At 34.8% G+C, this 17,554-nt stretch overlaps 2 protein-coding genes across 2 annotated transcripts; both read right to left on the reverse strand.

Annotated features, from left to right (window-relative positions):
- Positions 1-542: 542 nt before the first annotated feature.
- Positions 543-6,764, reverse strand: LOC132312632 (methyl-CpG-binding domain-containing protein 13). The gene is made up of 4 exons (XM_059811075.1): positions 6,090-6,764; positions 3,228-3,374; positions 2,230-2,590; positions 543-1,770 (listed from the first exon to the last, which is right to left on the reverse strand). Exons 1-4 carry the CDS (start codon positions 6,171-6,173, stop codon positions 659-661), a joined length of 1,704 nt encoding a protein of 567 aa, XP_059667058.1. The 5' UTR covers positions 6,174-6,764; the 3' UTR covers positions 543-658.
- Positions 6,765-11,698: 4,934 nt separating this feature from the next.
- LOC132312633 (membrane steroid-binding protein 2-like) lies at positions 11,699-14,715 on the reverse strand. Its single transcript, XM_059811076.1, has 2 exons — positions 14,246-14,715; positions 11,699-12,325 (listed from the first exon to the last, which is right to left on the reverse strand). Exons 1-2 carry the CDS (start codon positions 14,551-14,553, stop codon positions 11,980-11,982), a joined length of 654 nt encoding a protein of 217 aa, XP_059667059.1. The 5' UTR covers positions 14,554-14,715; the 3' UTR covers positions 11,699-11,979.
- Positions 14,716-17,554: the final 2,839 nt, after the last annotated feature.

Raw genomic sequence — 17,554 nt, forward strand, 5'->3', positions numbered from 1 at the left:
TATATATATATATATATTTTTTTTTTTCTTCTCTCAAAAGTTATTGATAGAGAGAAATAAACTTCATTCCATTAAAAATATTAGCATATTGAAAATCTATATTATTATTTAATTTTTTTTCTTGTTTCTAAGAGGAGTGAACATTTAACAATGTGATTTACTCAAAAAAAAAACACATTTATCATTGTTTAATTTTTTTCTTGTTTCCAAGAGAAGTGAACATTTATCTATGTGATTTACCCAAAAATAAAAATAAAAATTTATTAACCTGACGTAAATAAACCAAAGTGATTTCACAATATCAATTGTGAACTCACCATAAACCCACGAGAACCCAAGATTGATGTTGTGCAGTCACGAACATAACGCTGCAGACGGAAAACCCCTTCATCGAACCAATTTAATTAAAACTACAGGTACGTAATAAGATGGTGTGAAATGCCAAGCCAACTAGGAATTTACTTAGAATACTGTGTGTGTTCTAGTATATGTTACATCTAGCCTTAAGGTTACAATTAGCTGCTCGGAAACAAGAGGGAAAAAAAGGGGAAAAGGTCATAATACCTAAATAACTTCATAGTTCATACAGTAGCTCTTCTAATTGTACAGACTTCATAGTTCATACGTTAGTTCTTCTAATTGTACATAGATATTTCTACTAAAGCATTGTCTGTCTTGAGCATTGCTCACTTCTCCCTTCAACGTGTTGGTGACGACCACCACCACCTGAATTCTGTAAGCTAACATTTCCTGAGTTTGTTAAATTACTCGTCACCGACTCCTGTTGTTTAAGTAAAGGCTTCTCTGATTGTTGGCACAAAATATCAGCGTCACGGAAATCTAAGCCAACATTTTGTAATTTCAAGCCATTGGCTCCTTGGGTTTCTGATGAGCTGGGTTGCTGAAAGTAATTCTGAACACACAGATCATCCCCTACTGGAATCGCGCCAATGAGAGTTTTTACTGCAAATTCTATGCAAGGGTCTGTACACAAATCTCCATAAGACAACTCCATATTATCTTCAGCCTTATTCTCGTGCCCTATTGGAATTGCACCTGTGTGTATCTTTCTAGCAAATTCGATGCATGGGTCCATCCATGAATCCACCCTGCAACCAGGATTCTCATCAGCCTTATTCTCATCCCCTATCGGATTAGGGCATGGGTTCCCGTCAGCCTTATTCTCATCCTCTATTGGAATTGCACCCGTAAGAGTTTTTATTGCAAAGTCAATGCATGGGTCTGAATATAAGTAAGTAGGGGATCCTGGTTTCTCATTAGCATTGTCATCAGTTTCAAGTAGTCCAACATGTTCTTCTGGAATAGATGGGTTCTTGGGAGGCAAAACAAGAGGGCATTCTCGCTCTTTGTCAGGCTTATTATCTGCTTCTTCCTTTCCAGCATGCTCTTCTTGGGTGGTCACCTTTCCCAAGTTCTCACTAGTACTAGGGTCTGCCTCATCTGACCTTCTGGCTGCAACCTGACGAGCTCGTTTATTCGTTATTAAGTCTGCTGGTGGATCGACTACAATCCCAGCAAGTCGTTTTGAAGCCCGGCGAGGTAACTGAGGCTCTTTCATTTTGTTTAACCCAAGTAGCTTCTTTCTACTTCGATGCCTTCCTATGCCATCTTCCCGTTGTTGCTTTTCTGGAAGGGCCCCAACTACATCAGCTGAAACACTGCTTATAGTAGAATCACTACTCGCTCCTCCTTGCTTCAAATCCTTGGATCCTGGCAAGTCAACACTGTTCACTGCAGCCCCTTCCCTACCTACAGCATGCAGTAATTGAAATCAAAAGTAATGCCATGAGATAACACCCTCAATCCAGCTTTTCATTTCAATATCCAGTTGATAACCCAGGATGAAATGACTTGATTGCATTGAGGTTTGTAACATGACTCTGCTAAGCAACTTTTTTTTCAATATATATATATATTTTTCTTTTGAGAAATAAGCAGTTTTATATCAACTAAAACAAGGCAAAAAAAAATTCGATGCTTTTCTTGACCAATAGAGATGGTCTACACCATCGTAAAGGGAACTTTCAATGTAATTGTATGTGTATGGTGTTCTATCATAGAAATTTGTGGAGTTCTCATATGTCAGTTTCAAACTACACAGAACACCAAAAGACAAACAGAAGAAGATAATGACAAATTGAATGACAAAAAAACAAGAAAGAGTACTTAGTTATAGATTCATGTGAAGTTGCAAGTATAAAGCTTTACACTGATCAGATGTATGTTCAGAGAGAGGTATGCAATCTCCAGTACATGTGGATTCAAGATTTTGTTCCTCCTTTACTACAACCGGCTTCAAGCTCTGATTTTGTTCCTCCTTTACTACTCCAACCGGCTTCAAGCTCCGATTTTGTTCCTCCTTTACTACTCCAACCGGCTTCTGTTCCTCCTTTACTACTCCAACCGGCTTCAAACTTTGATGTTGTTCCTCCTTTACTACTCCAACCGGCTTCAAGCTCTGATTTTGTTCCTCCTTTACTACTCCAACCGGCTTCAAGCTCTGATTCTCAATAATCTGTCTATTTATTCCACTTTCTGCTAAATTCTGGTCTTCAGCTACAACCGGTGACTAAAAGAGAAAGAAAAGAAAAGACAAAAGAACGATGTTTAACCTCAATAAAATTTTTAACTGACAGTACACAACCAATGGCAAATGTTCTACAAGAAAGGAAAACTGATTATGAGGGCCCCCAAAGCTCACCAAATTCAGATGAAAATACATGCCATAAATAACGCAAAACTTTTTCAAAGGGGAAAAGAATTAAAGGAAATGTCAGCTCAGGTGAATTATAGAATGAATCGAGTATCAGGAGTTTTAGAATTTGAAGTGTCGGCATATCCGCATCGTATCATGTTCGTGTCTATATTTGTGCTTCTTAGATCTCTGGTAATCTGCCAAATACACACCGTGTAGGAGCAAAATTGGTGCAATGCAGAAAGGATAATCTATATGCATGGAACAAAAATGATCCAATTTTAGAAACATTATTATTATTATTATTATTATTATTATTTTTTTTTTTTGTTCTGGGAGTTTGGAAACTTTACCAAGGTTGTAAGCTATCACAGGATTACAGATATCAATTTCTTCAGTCCTTTTCTAATGCTGACATAACCAAAGGAAAGAATTTGCAGCAGATAATTAAAACTTGACAAGTAAAAGAAAAAGGGAAAAGCTTTGAGAATTTAATGATGAGCACACTAACAGATAATTTATCATCTTCCAACTCCATATGACTGTTGCCCTTGTCCTTTGGTTTGGATGCAAGCCTTCCCAGCTCTCCAGTTTTAACATAGCGAAGAACATCCTTCATAGAGCGGAATACATATCCACTAACAGGATCATTATAGTACTGCAGAAAATATAAATGACTTACATTCTGCACTGAATTTTGCCCTAGTAGGGAAACTATAGAAATTTAGAGTACTAAATCAGAAATAGAAGATAATGTAGTCAAGGAAAGATAAAATAAAAAGTACACATGGAAACAAGAAAAACTTGAGATGAACCGTGAGCATTACAACTACAGGTTGTCATGACAAGCATGTAGACAATGAAACAAGACCATAAAAAAAACTAGGGATTCAGTACCAGGTCTTATGACCTTTGTTTTTTAACTCACGGTTTCTTAATCCATTCTGGAGATAATTCTTCTGCTATGACCTTCTCAACCACAAACTAGATTGGTTGAATAATTAATATTTTATCTCAAAATTAGTAGAATACTCATAAATTATATATGAATCGAGTTACGATAACAAACTTTTGTTGCTGTGAGTTTTCTGTTTCAATTTTTTTCTTTCTTTCTTAGATTTATAATGGTCCGACTTCTATGTTGTCAAGCTAGTGAAACACCTCCGACTTGGAGTAGAATTTGAGTCCAATTGAGTGATCAACATAACACAACAACATAGATAAACGGTGAAACATTACAACATTAATATTCCACTTGGTTGCTAAGAAAACAGAAGGAAGTAATTTTTATAATTTTATACAGGTTTCCAAATCTGACATATACTAGAACAAATATTATATTATTAACAAGGGTGGAATTTCAATATCGGAAAGTTAATGTTGCAAGGTCATTTGATATCTAGCTAAAAAGTGCCACAATAAAAATCCTCCTTATGTCCCAAAACCTTTAGAAAGGTCTTATATCCACAAAAAACATATGAAATTTGTAAACTGTGACTCCACAACAAAGTTTACAATACAATGTAACTCATTGATATTAAGGATCCTTTTAAAGAACACAACTTCTCCAGACAATATGTGCATATATTATCCAGATCAAGTGGGGAACTCACCAGTGGCAGAGCTAAAGGAGAAACTCATTCTTTTATATATATATATATTAGTTTTGTATACATGATTTGCAATACTTCTAAAGTTGCCCATTTATTTTTTGTCCCCTCAAAATTCTCCCACCTGTTTACTATCAATTCCTGGCTCTATCATTGGAACTCAACTTGTTCTAGAACATAATAAAATTTTAGTGAAGAATCAAGTTCAGCTCTTTGATGTGATAAAAAAACTATAATAGTTCTGGTCATTGAATAGGGCAGTTCAGTGCAACCAAAATTCTCATTTTTTTTTCCCCTCTCAGAACCAATAAGCACATACGCTCATGTATAGCATCCATTTTCAGATTGAAAGAAAAGAGAAGACACTGTTAGTATGTTTCTGGAATGTTTTCAACAAATCTCAACCCTTTTTCCAGACAGGTCATATCCATTAACTACATTTCCATTCTGAGCATAGTTTTCTTTAAACAGACATTTTGTCAAATTTCATGCCATTTTAAATCTCAAAATTTTGGTACCTCAAAGTTGTGAGAGCAATACCATATTTAAAAGAAATTTTGACTTTCTATGAATAATGAGGTGCTTCATCTAGCAACTGTTGTTTTAGCGCGATTCTAATCATTTTGCATTCCAATTTAAAAAATGTGCCACAGACATGTCTTTTGCCATATCATCACCATATGATAGTTCTGTTTGTAAAATGTGTAGGACAAAATTTGACACCTCTGAGATTGCAACACGCGGCTGTGCATATATAACACTCATAATTATCATTTTGCATTTATTGTCTACCTGACATATGAGTAGATCATGTAAAACTCACCAAAGCTCCTATCCAAACTACTCCACATGTCAAAGAATAAGTTATTGAAATTAATGAGTTACAGTATCACCACCGCATTTAATTGAATCAACCCCAAGGGGTTGGCCCAAGTGACTTACCCACTTGGCCCTGGTGCCTCAGGAAACATCAAGTCTAAGGGTCGACTCCTCTTGGATGCAAACAATTCCTTGGAGGGGGTGTGTGAGTACCACCAACCAAGAAAAAAAAAAGAGACATTAACTCCAGTCTAAATACTGTGTTCAACTTCAATTTTACATCTGTTACCTATATACAACCACTGGCATCGTAGGCGAATATGCATTCCTAAACAGTAATATAGGACACAACTCTTTTGCTATCCCTCTGACCTTCAAACCGTTGACTTAAGAATCAGAACGCGTTGACTGTTACCAAGGTTCTCACCCTTGCAGGAATATAATTGTATTGAAGGACATGAAGTCTACTTGACAATGGGGGAATATTACATTCCATATAAACCATTTCCTTTGAGAAGACTACTTAACCAAAATAAAGGCCCCACTATGGTGTTCCATCTTCTTCTTCTAATACAGAACTAGTTAAGATGTATTATCTTCAACAGAGTTATTATAAGTTGTAACAGCTAATTTTCAGTTCTCTTCTTCACTTATGAAAAAACCAGCAAAAGAAACAAAATCAGAGTCATGCATATAACACTAAAGAAAACACAAAAAAGTTACACTTTTTTTCTCCTAAATCCAAGCAACAAGTGGAATATGTTAGAAAGCCCAATAATGGAGCTTAGGTTTCTTTTTCTCTCTTGGTTATATGATCAAAAGCTTAGATATCAATTCTAGCAACACAATCAAGAATAAAATGCAAGTATCATGTGAAAGATCTAAAATTTATTAACCTAAATAGTTCAAAAACAACAAATATGAGTTTTAACAGGTTCAATTACCTTGTCTTTTCTCCCATCCCTCCGAACTTTGAGCTCCATGGTCCAACCTGACGGAAGCCAGTCCGGCGACTTCTGGTCAGCCATTTCACCGGAATCTGACGTACTCCGGTGATCTTGCACCGAAAATTTGCGAATTTCTCCGTCGATTGACCTCCCAAGTGCTTCTCTCTTTTCTCTCTCTAAAACCCCTAAAATGGAGAATCTATGAGTATAAAAGGTCCACTGTTTCTCTCTCTGACTCCAATCTTTCTCACTCTACATAAAATAGAGTAGCGGACAAAAAGGCGTCCCAAACCACGTGTTGCCAAACTTTCTGAGTGTGTAATTCGAGAAACCCAAAACGTGTCCGAGATGCTGATACACTCCTATTACCTACATCATGATGATATATAATAATACTATTTCCTAACTCCACTTCTCCATTTTTGTTGAATTTGCTTCATTATGGTCTCTTTTGACCAAATCATAATGAAACATGATCGGTAAATGGTAAAGTCTGTGTGACGGAATAGAGTTAAAATTGACCTGAATTTGACAATGGGACTAATTTGACTGATGGGAGAGGGAGGACTGATGTATGTTGAATTTTTTATTTTTTTTATAATTTTTTTTCTAATGAGAAGAATCTAAAGAGTAGGTGGTTAGAGGAAAGGACGGTTTTAGGTTCAAATACGACTTGTAAATAAAAATATAACTCAACCATCTGAACATCATCCGTGCCATTGAATATATGCACCCAATATAACGTTTAATATATGCAGTATGAACTAGCCTTTGAGTAATGTGCTTCCTAGAAGGAGGAGTCAAGGTTTCATGAATTGCGTATGAATTTTAATATAATTATGTGTATATACAATATAGTCACCAAAATTGTCCACCTTGGACTTTTGAGAACCTATATATATATATATATATATATAGATATATGTATGTATGTATGTATGTATGGCTGGCCAATTCTGAGTGTAATATGCACAAAAGCCTGATGGGTCAAACTGCCTCACTGCTACGGTCCTTGTGCAGTCTAAATAGTCTGGAAAATTAGGGTGTCCAGGTGCATAATTTTCAAATAGCCTCAACTATCATTCAAAAACATAAATTTGGATGCTACTGCAAATATGTGCAAGAAATGATAAATGGTACTTATTTGGTCGAGACTTGCAGTTGTCTTTGACAGAAGAGCCACCAGAAAACAAACAAGAACATATTTTGAAAAAAAAAAATATTTCACATTCGATATGAAAAAATATCAATCAATATTGACATTCTCTTTAAAATGTATGCTTCTTCAACTTTGTGTTTAGCATTTTAGCTTGAAATTTGAGAATAAATTTTGCTACATATATGTTTTGTTTGCTCTGATGTGGTTTATTATATTCTGCAAATGCTGCCAAAATGCATTGCTTAATCATCCAAAGAGAGAGAAACAAAGCCTACACTATAAGTCTATAGCATAATTAACAGTTTCTTAATCTTCCTATTTTTATTTTTATTTTCTAAGAGAAAAGCCAAAACCATGCGCATGCCGTCACCATGCAGGCTTCAACAATTTAATAACTTGGAAATGGCATAGAGATGAAGAGCACTCCGTTGTCTCTCTAGTTGTTTATCATTTTACTTAAATACTTTTCTATGGTTTAATCCCCGATTAATGGTTTTTATTATTATTATTATTATTAACTCCAGGTTTTAATTAAGCCGGCCAACAAAAAAAGGGACTTGGCCATTTAGACTAGTGTAGATTTTTTAAAAAAGGAACCTGTTTTTGGATAACTGAGTGTTATGGTGATCAAGAACTCATGATGTAAAACAATTTTCAAAAAATATATTTTTTTGGTATTTGGTTGTCGTAAAATATTTACGAAAAATCTTAGAACTTAACAAAAATAAGTTACAACCTCAATCTCCACCTAAACCTTCATCAACATCGAAAATATATACCTAAAAAAGATAAATCTCTTCCAACGAAAATAATTTACAAGCTTAAATGTGTGAAAAAAAGTTGGGAGAAACTTGGTTTTAGTACCCTTACCCCTGATTGATTGCTGAGAAACCAAAGGAAAAAAGAAGGATCAAATTACTCTTTTCATCTATTAAGAAGAAGAACTCAACTATTCCACAAAGAACTACTTGGTTCAGTTTAGTCATCATAGCTAGAGTTCTTCATTTATTAAGAATCAAACAGTAACAAGAAATATCAAATTGCTCTTTTCATCAGTTTGATATATAGAATTGGATCATAAAACCTTTAAAAAGTCTCGGATTTTCTACACAAAGGTATATTATATATCAAAACGGGTAGGTGAAAATTTCATAATTCTTATAAATGGAGTAAAGAACACTTCAAGTACATGAATTAGAAAACTTTTGCAGTTTTCTATAGATAAATAAAAAAATACACTCAAAAAAAAAAAAAAAACACAGAACTTACATTACCTTGAACCCCAATTTATATAATACATCTCCTTTCATAATCTTTGTAAAGTATTTTACTCTACAAACCAAAACGATTCTACCGCTGCCTTCAAATTGAATCATCTGGAGGCAAGAACCTGATCAGTTGTGAAGTGGATTTGGTCCACAAGGGACTTTTCGGTGTGAAACTGCATGCACTGGCTTGCTCTCGCCATTCTCAAAGTCTGCTTGGCGGGGAATGGTAGAGAAGGACCGCGACAATGTAGAAAAGTATTTCATTCTTAATTCTTCATCCGTTCGACCAATGTGCCTGCAACTGGATACATGAACTAATGCAAGCATGATTATGAAAATGATGAATGGGATCAAAGAATTTCGGATTCTCATGATCCAAACGGAGGGAGAAGACAGCTGAAATGAAGATTGGAAACGAAGGAAGCTAGTGTTTTTGAGTTGTTGTTATGTACATGCAGGATGGAAGTCTATTTATAAGGGAATAAGCAGCATGTTGTGGGAAAGTCAGAGCTACAGCTGACTTTCGAAACATTTTCTAAACAGTGTTGATTTGTTGCGCAGGCACATCTTAAATTTCTCTAAAAATGAAGGGCAGTTGGCATTTTCATTTTGGTACTGGGCAAAACCTCTTAGCATAATATTAAATATTATCTATAAGAAATTAAATAATGGCAACAAATTATGATCTCGGCAGATAAAAATTGATTCTTAAAAAATGTTACTTATTATTATAGATAAATAAAAATCCATGGTCGTCTCCTAACTTGCCGTACTGATCCTTTCTTTAAGAGTGTATCTGGTGCTGATACATCCCCTAAAATTATATCAAACAAAGTATAAAATATAAAAGCATGGTAGAATGCTTTTTCAAAGAAAATTTTAAAATGTTGTCGTTGTTGTTCTATTGTTTTTACTTGTGAAGACATCATGGAATGCTCCAAGTTGCGGAATGAAGAATTTAATAACTTATGTTTTTGTCAAACCCTAAGAATAGCCAAACTGAGGTCACCTTGCAGGCTTCTCCAATATATATACTTCGAAATAACACATGGATGCATAGGAAAACAACAAATAGAATTATTGTTTTTTTGTTGGCCTTAGATTTGACTTACTCATAATTTACTTATTTTTAATAATTAATTTCAATCTCAAACTATTGAGTAACCCTAAATTGGTTAGTCAACTTTTCTGATGGTAAAGGACTTTTGAATTCTCATGATTTAAACGACTTGGGAAGATGAGTTTTGAACTGAGGGAATGGGCTTTGTTTGGGTTGTTTTTAAGTGTTTTCGGGTTGGTTGGAACTTGGAAGCCTACATATAAGGATGATACAAGAATTGAAGGTGAAAGAAACTAATTCTCATGACTTAAAGAACTCGGAAGAAGAGTTCTAAAGCAGTGGCTTTGTTTGGTTTATTTGCATGTTTTTGCAGATCAGTTGGAACTTGAAAGTCTATATAAAAGGATCGCCGTAAAATCTGTCCTCTCGTTTAGGTCGCGTAGGCCTAATTAGAACTTAGGATTGAGTGTTCTAATAAAAGTTTAAGATACTCTCTGTATAAAACTATAAATATGTGCGTCAATTATAATTATTATGGTGCCTGAGTTCAGGAACTTGCCTACTTTTCAAGCTTTTACATGAGACGTTTCTAAACGGATCACGCGACCTTTGACGATTATGGAGCCAAAATTCAGAACCAACTATATGGCATAGGCATAGACACACCATTAATATCTATTCTTTGATTGCAGCACCTAATTTAGCCCTATCTCTTTTCTTTCTTTTTTTCCTAGTTGAGACTCACACACACTGCCTCCACTGACGTTCGAACCCCTGACCTCTCTTTGAGAAGTATGAGAAGTAGGAGCTTTGTACCGCTAGGCCACAGGTCTGTTGGTAAATTAGCCCTATCTCATACTATCATGAATTGATCATCACGTATCCTAGACAGAATTGAGAGAACAGGGGAAGGGTAAACACTCTTTTATGTCTATAAATAAGAAAATGCGACAAAGAAAAACAAACTTTAAAAGATTTTAGACCTAAATGGGGATTGAAATGCCATTATGCTACAAGCCTACAACTGTAAATTTGTGAGGGTTGAAGTTGAACAGTGCAACTGGACATGGCATTTATTTGGTGTACTCCGTGGCAGGTGCATTGGGTAGATGTCTCAATCTACAATTTCAATTGCCAGCAGAAAAGGCCAAATGCATAGCCCAAGAACCTACCTTGTGAGTTGTGGTGCAATAACACAGAAGGCTATGTTCACATCTTAATCCACCGTGGTTTGCCAAAATAAACTGTGCAGAAATTCATACAACTTTTTGCGTAAGTTGGCCGACAATGAATCAGTCTTTTCATTGTTACCCAGTGCAAATAAACTTAATACATAGACAGAAGATGCTACATCCTAAACAGTGAGTCATTAGTTTCCTACCACATAATAGGATAGATGAGATTGGATGGTTGGAAATGACATTACCCTTTTCAAGTCCTCTACCTGCACTGATCATGCTTTCCAAGTGGTAATGCAAGAAAATAAGTCAATGGGGAAGGGAAATTTTATGGCATGATTTTACAATGATTTCATTAATGAAGTGGCCACAGAGTAAATAAAATACAGGCAGCTTTAACAGGTGAAGGTAAACAGTACCTGAAACAATACCCTCCAACCTCTGTGTGAGTTTGTAGGCTAAAACAAGCATGATCCATGGAAGTAGATTCGGAGTTGTAAAGACAACATAATATCTTGAAGAAGACGAGCTCTTTCCTTTCGTTTTCCACCAGTTGAAGCAACCCAAACCCCCTTATCTCAAACCTCAGTTTTTGAACCTCTACCTGAGGCTCTCAAGGTTCATCCTGTGCTGTTTGATCAGATCATTAGTAGCAACTAGCAAGTCATTTAAGCAAGTTCCAGATTCAACCCATAGGTCTATATGGGTCATAAGTACTAGGTTGTGAAGAAATCCCAGGATCACAAGCAGGAGTTGCACATACGGCTTACCAAAAATTTTATATTTTTTTTCCATACAACTGCGCTCAATTGGAATTGGGGTTAAAAAAAAAGAGGTGGTGCATATAATCCAGGTAGAGCTGATATGTGCATGATTAAAGGCCAAACTCACTAAAAAAAGAGAGACTAAGCTGTTCAAAGGAGCTCGAGAAGCAATTACAGTATCCCAAATATATAATTTTACTTCAAAAGGTAACCCTTATGTCCTTACATAATACAGTGAAACTGCAGGTCAAACCCCAAAAGTTTAACATCATTGAGTCATTATTTATTACTTCAACCAACTAAAATTCAAGCAAGTTTGTTGTGACTAGGGTAGTATAAAGTTAATAAACTTGAATGTGAAACAAGTATGAAAAGCAGGCACCCGATTATCACTCTTCCTCGGCTTCTCCATAATAAGTCCCCATAGTATCCTATTGTGGTTGAATGAACATTACTGATTACTCTTTCTCGGCATTGCCACCAGATGTAGCTTCTGTAGTTCCAACGTCTGCGGTCTCTGATGCAACATCTTCTGTAGGCTTAGCAACATCTTGGTTGGTAGCTTCGGTAGGTTCTTCAGTGGATGACCCATCTGTTACTGGCACCATCTTCTTAATAGTTCCAACTTTAACATACTTGCTCATAAACTTGTATTCCCAATCTTGCAAGGCCTCGAGTTCGAACGGACCAAGACCAGAGGTATCACCCGTAAGGTCTTTTTCTTCAAAGGACATCTTAGCAAGAGCTCTGCTAGCATCCTTCCCGGCAAACAGAGCATAAGGCCCTCCAGGCCCATAAAACATCCTGCAAGAAGGATGAGCTTAAATTGAAACAAATTGGCAGTTTATGTTTGGGTTAGTTAAAACACCACACAAGAAAGGCTGATTTCCTATCAAAACAAATTAGAAGTTGCAGCATGGATCAATATAATTGAAAATATACTACTGGGTAAGAACTTTAATTTAATCCACCTATTTTTGTTGCAGAATACTCATGCAGACATTGCAAGGTAGAAAGATACAACATATTCTCAGAAATAATTGCTTTATGGGGTGTTAGAGAAAACAAAAGGAAATGAATTGATTCAAGTTACATGGTTACTCCCTGTGTAGTTATGTATGATGTAGGAAATTAAAATCCTGAAATGGCCCTTCTAAGTGAGTATGGCAAGTAGCAAGTTGTTTGCCATAACTACTACCAAATACAAAATGGATTTGTTTAACTAGGTCCCTAATTACTCACTTAGATCCAGTAGGGACTCATTCTTCATCACCTTAGATAATATATCATATGAGATAGCCATTTAGTGAACTACCTTCAAGACTTCATCTTAAGAGCATACATAAACTGCCCAAATATTTATGTTACCATCTTATATACATACTATATATAAGGCCATTATCCAGTGTTACGGGGTGCTTGAAGGGGAAGACTTAATAGTTGATATAAACCTAACCCTTGTTATTACTTTTTGCACATCATGGTTGCTCTTAGGCTCAAACATTCTTCCACATAATTGTCAGCCCACTAGGTTATAGGCTATATATGCTAACAGTAAATGCAGCACATTGTGGGAGACTAACTTCAGTGAAAAAGAACAAATGAAACAACCAAATCTAGAAAAATATAGCAAAGGGTAGAGGGGATATGGACAGGCAATGGAAGGTTTACCATAAACAACATTACCAAAACTAACCACATTCAAAGAAGAAAAGTGAGAATAGAATAGACAGAAGAGCCAGTTACAAACAATTCTGCATAAAAAGCCATGATAACAAAATGCCACCTAATATTAATAGTAAACAATTTCAATATACATTGCTTTGGTCTCTTGTTTGCATTTTTCAAATTTTAATAGCAGGTACAATTGTTTTGTCAATGAAAGTCATGTGTCACAATTCAAGTAATAGCAATCCCAGATCATGGAACTCCCATCCTATGGTTTAACCACAGTAGGCACACCTTCATATCATCACTACAGCCATGCATCGAAACAATTGTGGAGAAACACACATCATATTGGAACATCAAACAGCATTCAGTTCGCCAACAAACAGATGATAAAAAAAATTAAAAATTAAAAAAAAAAATTAAAAAAGAAAGCTTGTGTTCCTGAAACTAAAAACCCCAATTGTGCACAAGCATAAGCTAGATCCTACGAAGAATCCCATGAAAATCCTCCAAAAGTTATGCTAAAATATCTAAAATCCGAGACAGAAATAATTATCCTCAAGCATTGCACGACTTATGATAAAAACAAGAACTATCATATGCTAAAAACCTCAGAATCCAAGAAAGGTATATACTTTAGCAAGCAGTGAATCAATGCAAGAATGCAAGTCGGGATAATCAATAAATAGGCAACCAAAAAAAAAAAAAAAAAAAAAAACAAAACAAAACAAAATTCATTCCTAGAATCATTTGAACCCCACAAAGGGTTACTTTTCAGACTTAGAAAAGAAAGAGAGAGTGCAGAAGATAAAATATCAAAATATTAAATTAAAAAAAAAAAAAATACAGAAATCCTGAAAAATCACTCTAATTGCACAAAACCTCCAAATATCTTCATACCCAGAAGCTAAATTATCCAGAAAATATATAATCCACATAGGGAGAAGCAAACAGACACATAATTTTATACAAACAGACACATATGTGTGTAAATATCTTCATACCCGAAGCTAAATTATCCAGACAATATGTGTGTGTATATCTGTGCTATACCTGCTCTGTGATACATCATAGATTTGACCCTTGATCGCCATAAGCAAAGGCTTCTTGGAATCCTTGCCATCATAGGCCTTCAACTCCTCTTCAGTGATCTCTCCAAGCTGAACTGGAGGAGGCAGAGGCTCCATCTGTTCTTCGGAAGCCCTAGAACTCTGATGGTGATTATCAGACCGTCCAAACAGCCCTGAGATGACATAGTAGATGGCAAGCGCCAAAGCAAGGAAAGTAAAGAATGTCGCCGGAGAGAGTCCGGTGTACACTGTGATTGATTCCTTCAGAGTCTCCCATAGTTGCAGGGCCATTATTTTCTGTGATGGCTACAGAGAGAAAAAAAAAACAAAAATATTCTCAGGGCAGGGCAGAGCAGAGGTGATAGAAACAAGGAAGAGTACAGATTTCGTGAACTGATGGGCTCTTGTATCTTGTACAGCTATCAACCCATTAATAACTGGCTTTGGTCTTAGCTTTATATATAATAATAATTAATAAGTCACACAAAGCTAGCGTAGAAATGAGTGTGAGAGCGCTTTATATTCCTGCTATTTGCTTATTTTCATAATCATATATTTAATTAGGTAATAATAAAATAATAATAATCTTTTGAATTTTTTTTTTTTAATAATACTAAATCACACAAAGTAAAAGTATAAAAGAAAATCTAAATGCACTAAATGGAGTGAAAATGAATAAAATGAAAGAGGTCGAGCAGAAAATGATAACATTAGATTAAATAACCATTGGAATCAATATTGTTTATTTATTTTAACAGATATATTTATTTTCAACTTCCATTTATGCCACAAAATTGGATGGAAATATATGGGTCACATCACTGAAAAGCTGTGTTTGGTTAATGGTTATGCTAGTAATAGGAAAAAAAAACAAAAACAAAAAAAAAAAATTAACTCTCTTTATCACCCTCCATCCATTTCACTTCACTTTTAAATGTATAAGAAAATTACTGTGCAACACCCTCCTCCCTCCAAACACTCTCCTAGTTATTTGCTTTCTTTTCCTCTGATTTCCATCAGAACAAACTAATCGTACATGAAGCCTCTATTAAATTCAGACCAAGTATAAACCAATGAATTGAGTTTTAAACAATCTCTAATTCAACTCAATTTATTTAGCATTCTAAATACATAACTGTAGAAATCATGAAAAGAATGGTTGTAACGCTCTCCACATGACATAAAATGAATGGTAAGAGCAGCCAAGTCTCTCCAGTATCAGTACTATCTAATTAACTATATGTATTTTTTTTTTTTGCAAAATTAACTACTCCTTCTGTCGAAATTGTTGATTGTATACCAAAACATATATATATATATATATATGAATGAAACTTCGATTTAAGCCTCTTATGGTCATGTGATACAGTGATATTTAGTCCCATCATTGAGGGGTAGATTGGTCATTTAATCTAGACGCCAGGTTGTCAGACGGTAGGTGAGCATACCACACAAATGTAGTAAAAGGAAACTAAATTTTAGAAATCTGAAATTTTTCTTCCAATTATTATGTATAATGGAAAAACAGGTATTTCTTTTGCCAACATACAAAGTTATCAAGATTTTTTTTAATTTTTTTTTTTTTTACCTTGACGAGAGATAGTTTACCTATAACCCCTGTTTCATCATAGCGATTGCTTAATGGTTAGTAAGATTTTTAAAACATTGTATTGGTATCAGGGGCGAATCTAAGAATTCATACGAAGAGAGACAAATTTATATAGAGGAGTTCTTTTATAATTTCAGAGGAATTAATTTCAAAATTTTATTAGTATAAATATAAAAAAAATATAAATTTAGATATATAAAATGAAATAATAAAAAATGTAAGTGTGCCCTACTGAGCCTTTCACATATCCGTGCTTGATTGGTATCCGGTAAATGGCACTTCACCAAGCAAAATTTAGTAAGATTTTTAAAACAATATGTTACCAAATGATTTTATTTAGAAATGTTACCAAGTTTATGAAATGCACGAGAATCACGATCCAAATACTTAAATGCCCAAGAAAAACACGTGCTTGTGCTTGTGCTTTTTGTATCGACTATTTCGGCTTTACCCAAAAGATGAAGGAACCACAAACATACCCAACGCTCTGTTTGGATGGCAGAGTAAGTCATATAAATTTCATTAATAAGAATAAGAAGTTCAATCCAATAATGACACTCCCACCTCATTTTGTTCAAGTGTTTGGACAGAACATATTATATACAGATATTAGTCTCAATTTTATTGTCGTGATTACTTAACTTTCCTATATGATATTTATTTTTATGATTTCTTGTGTCATGAATATATCATATATTAATGAGAAATAAAAGATGTTTATGCTTTGTTGTCACAGTCAAGCAGAGCAAATTTGATTATCTGAAATTTTACAGTAAGTTTTGACAATTTGGTATTAAATAGAAAGAGAGCAATAAGATTAGTCGAGTCAAGTCAAGTAGCCCAATAACAAATAATTCAATTCTCGAGATAGACCTTGGAGAGTGTGATTTCTTTATTCAAAATTTCTAACGTGCTACAAAAGTTTGGAGTCTAGCCACATATAATCAACAAATGAATGCGGATGTTCAAACCAGCAATTCATATCACCAGAAAATTGATAACTATTCAAATCAAATCACCTCATAAATAAAATTGACAAACCAATTACATCATATTAATGCTACCCATCAAACCAGAAAAAACCATTACTCAGGTCCCACTTATGTGGAGTACTTGTGTTCAATACAAATTAAAGAACTCTGGTTTTATCCTGTGCCAGCTCAACAACTTCGTATCAACTATTTTAAATTGTCCACGCAACTTTACATGATTAATTCGTAAGCAATGTATTGTGTTGCGTAAACAGTACAGAACACGAATACAGATCCTGAATCAAAACAAGGATACGAGACTTGTGATGTTATATTACATGAAGTGACTACTCCTAAATTCAAACATACATTAACTTACTCGTCAATCCAAGTTTTTATCCCTTCAAATAATGCAAATTAGAAAAGCATCCATACAATGAGTTCAAGATTACCACCTTGCCTCTTTCTCAATAGACATAGTGAGTAACAATTAGATTTTAATAGACCAACAGGTCAGTGGCTTAGCGGTATCGGGCCCTTACTTCCCAAAGGGAAGTCAGGGGTTCAAGCCTCCAAATAAGCATATGTGCGTGAGTATCAACTATGAAAAAAAAAAAAAAAAAAAAAAAACTAACTAGATTTTAATGCGTAAATAATATTAATTTCTAATGCAAATTGAACAATAAAGGAGAATCCAATCAAAAATCACAAA

This window comes from Cornus florida, unplaced genomic scaffold (genome assembly GCF_030987335.1).
Source record: "Cornus florida cultivar Cherokee Brave unplaced genomic scaffold, ASM3098733v1 CherokeeBrave_3.0.0_Hap2_Chr06, whole genome shotgun sequence".
Lineage (NCBI taxonomy): Eukaryota > Viridiplantae > Streptophyta > Magnoliopsida > Cornales > Cornaceae > Cornus > Cornus florida.

Excerpts from the sequence above, each read along its gene's own strand:
- LOC132312632 (XM_059811075.1), bottom strand. The coding sequence starts at position 6,173 with ATGGCTGACCAGAAGTCGCCGGACTGGCTTCCGTCAGGTTGGACCATG. Across the intron at positions 3,375-6,089 it reads GGGATGGGAGAAAAGACAAG|TACTATAATGATCCTGTTAG; the intron begins GTAATTGAACCT and ends TATTTTCTGCAG. Across the intron at positions 1,771-2,229 it reads TGAACATACATCTGATCAGT|GTAGGGAAGGGGCTGCAGTG; the intron begins GTAAAGCTTTAT and ends TGCATGCTGTAG.
- LOC132312633 (XM_059811076.1), bottom strand. The coding sequence starts at position 14,553 with ATGGCCCTGCAACTATGGGAGACTCTGAAGGAATCAATCACAGTGTAC. Across the intron at positions 12,326-14,245 it reads TATGATGTATCACAGAGCAG|GATGTTTTATGGGCCTGGAG; the intron begins GTATAGCACAGA and ends TCCTTCTTGCAG.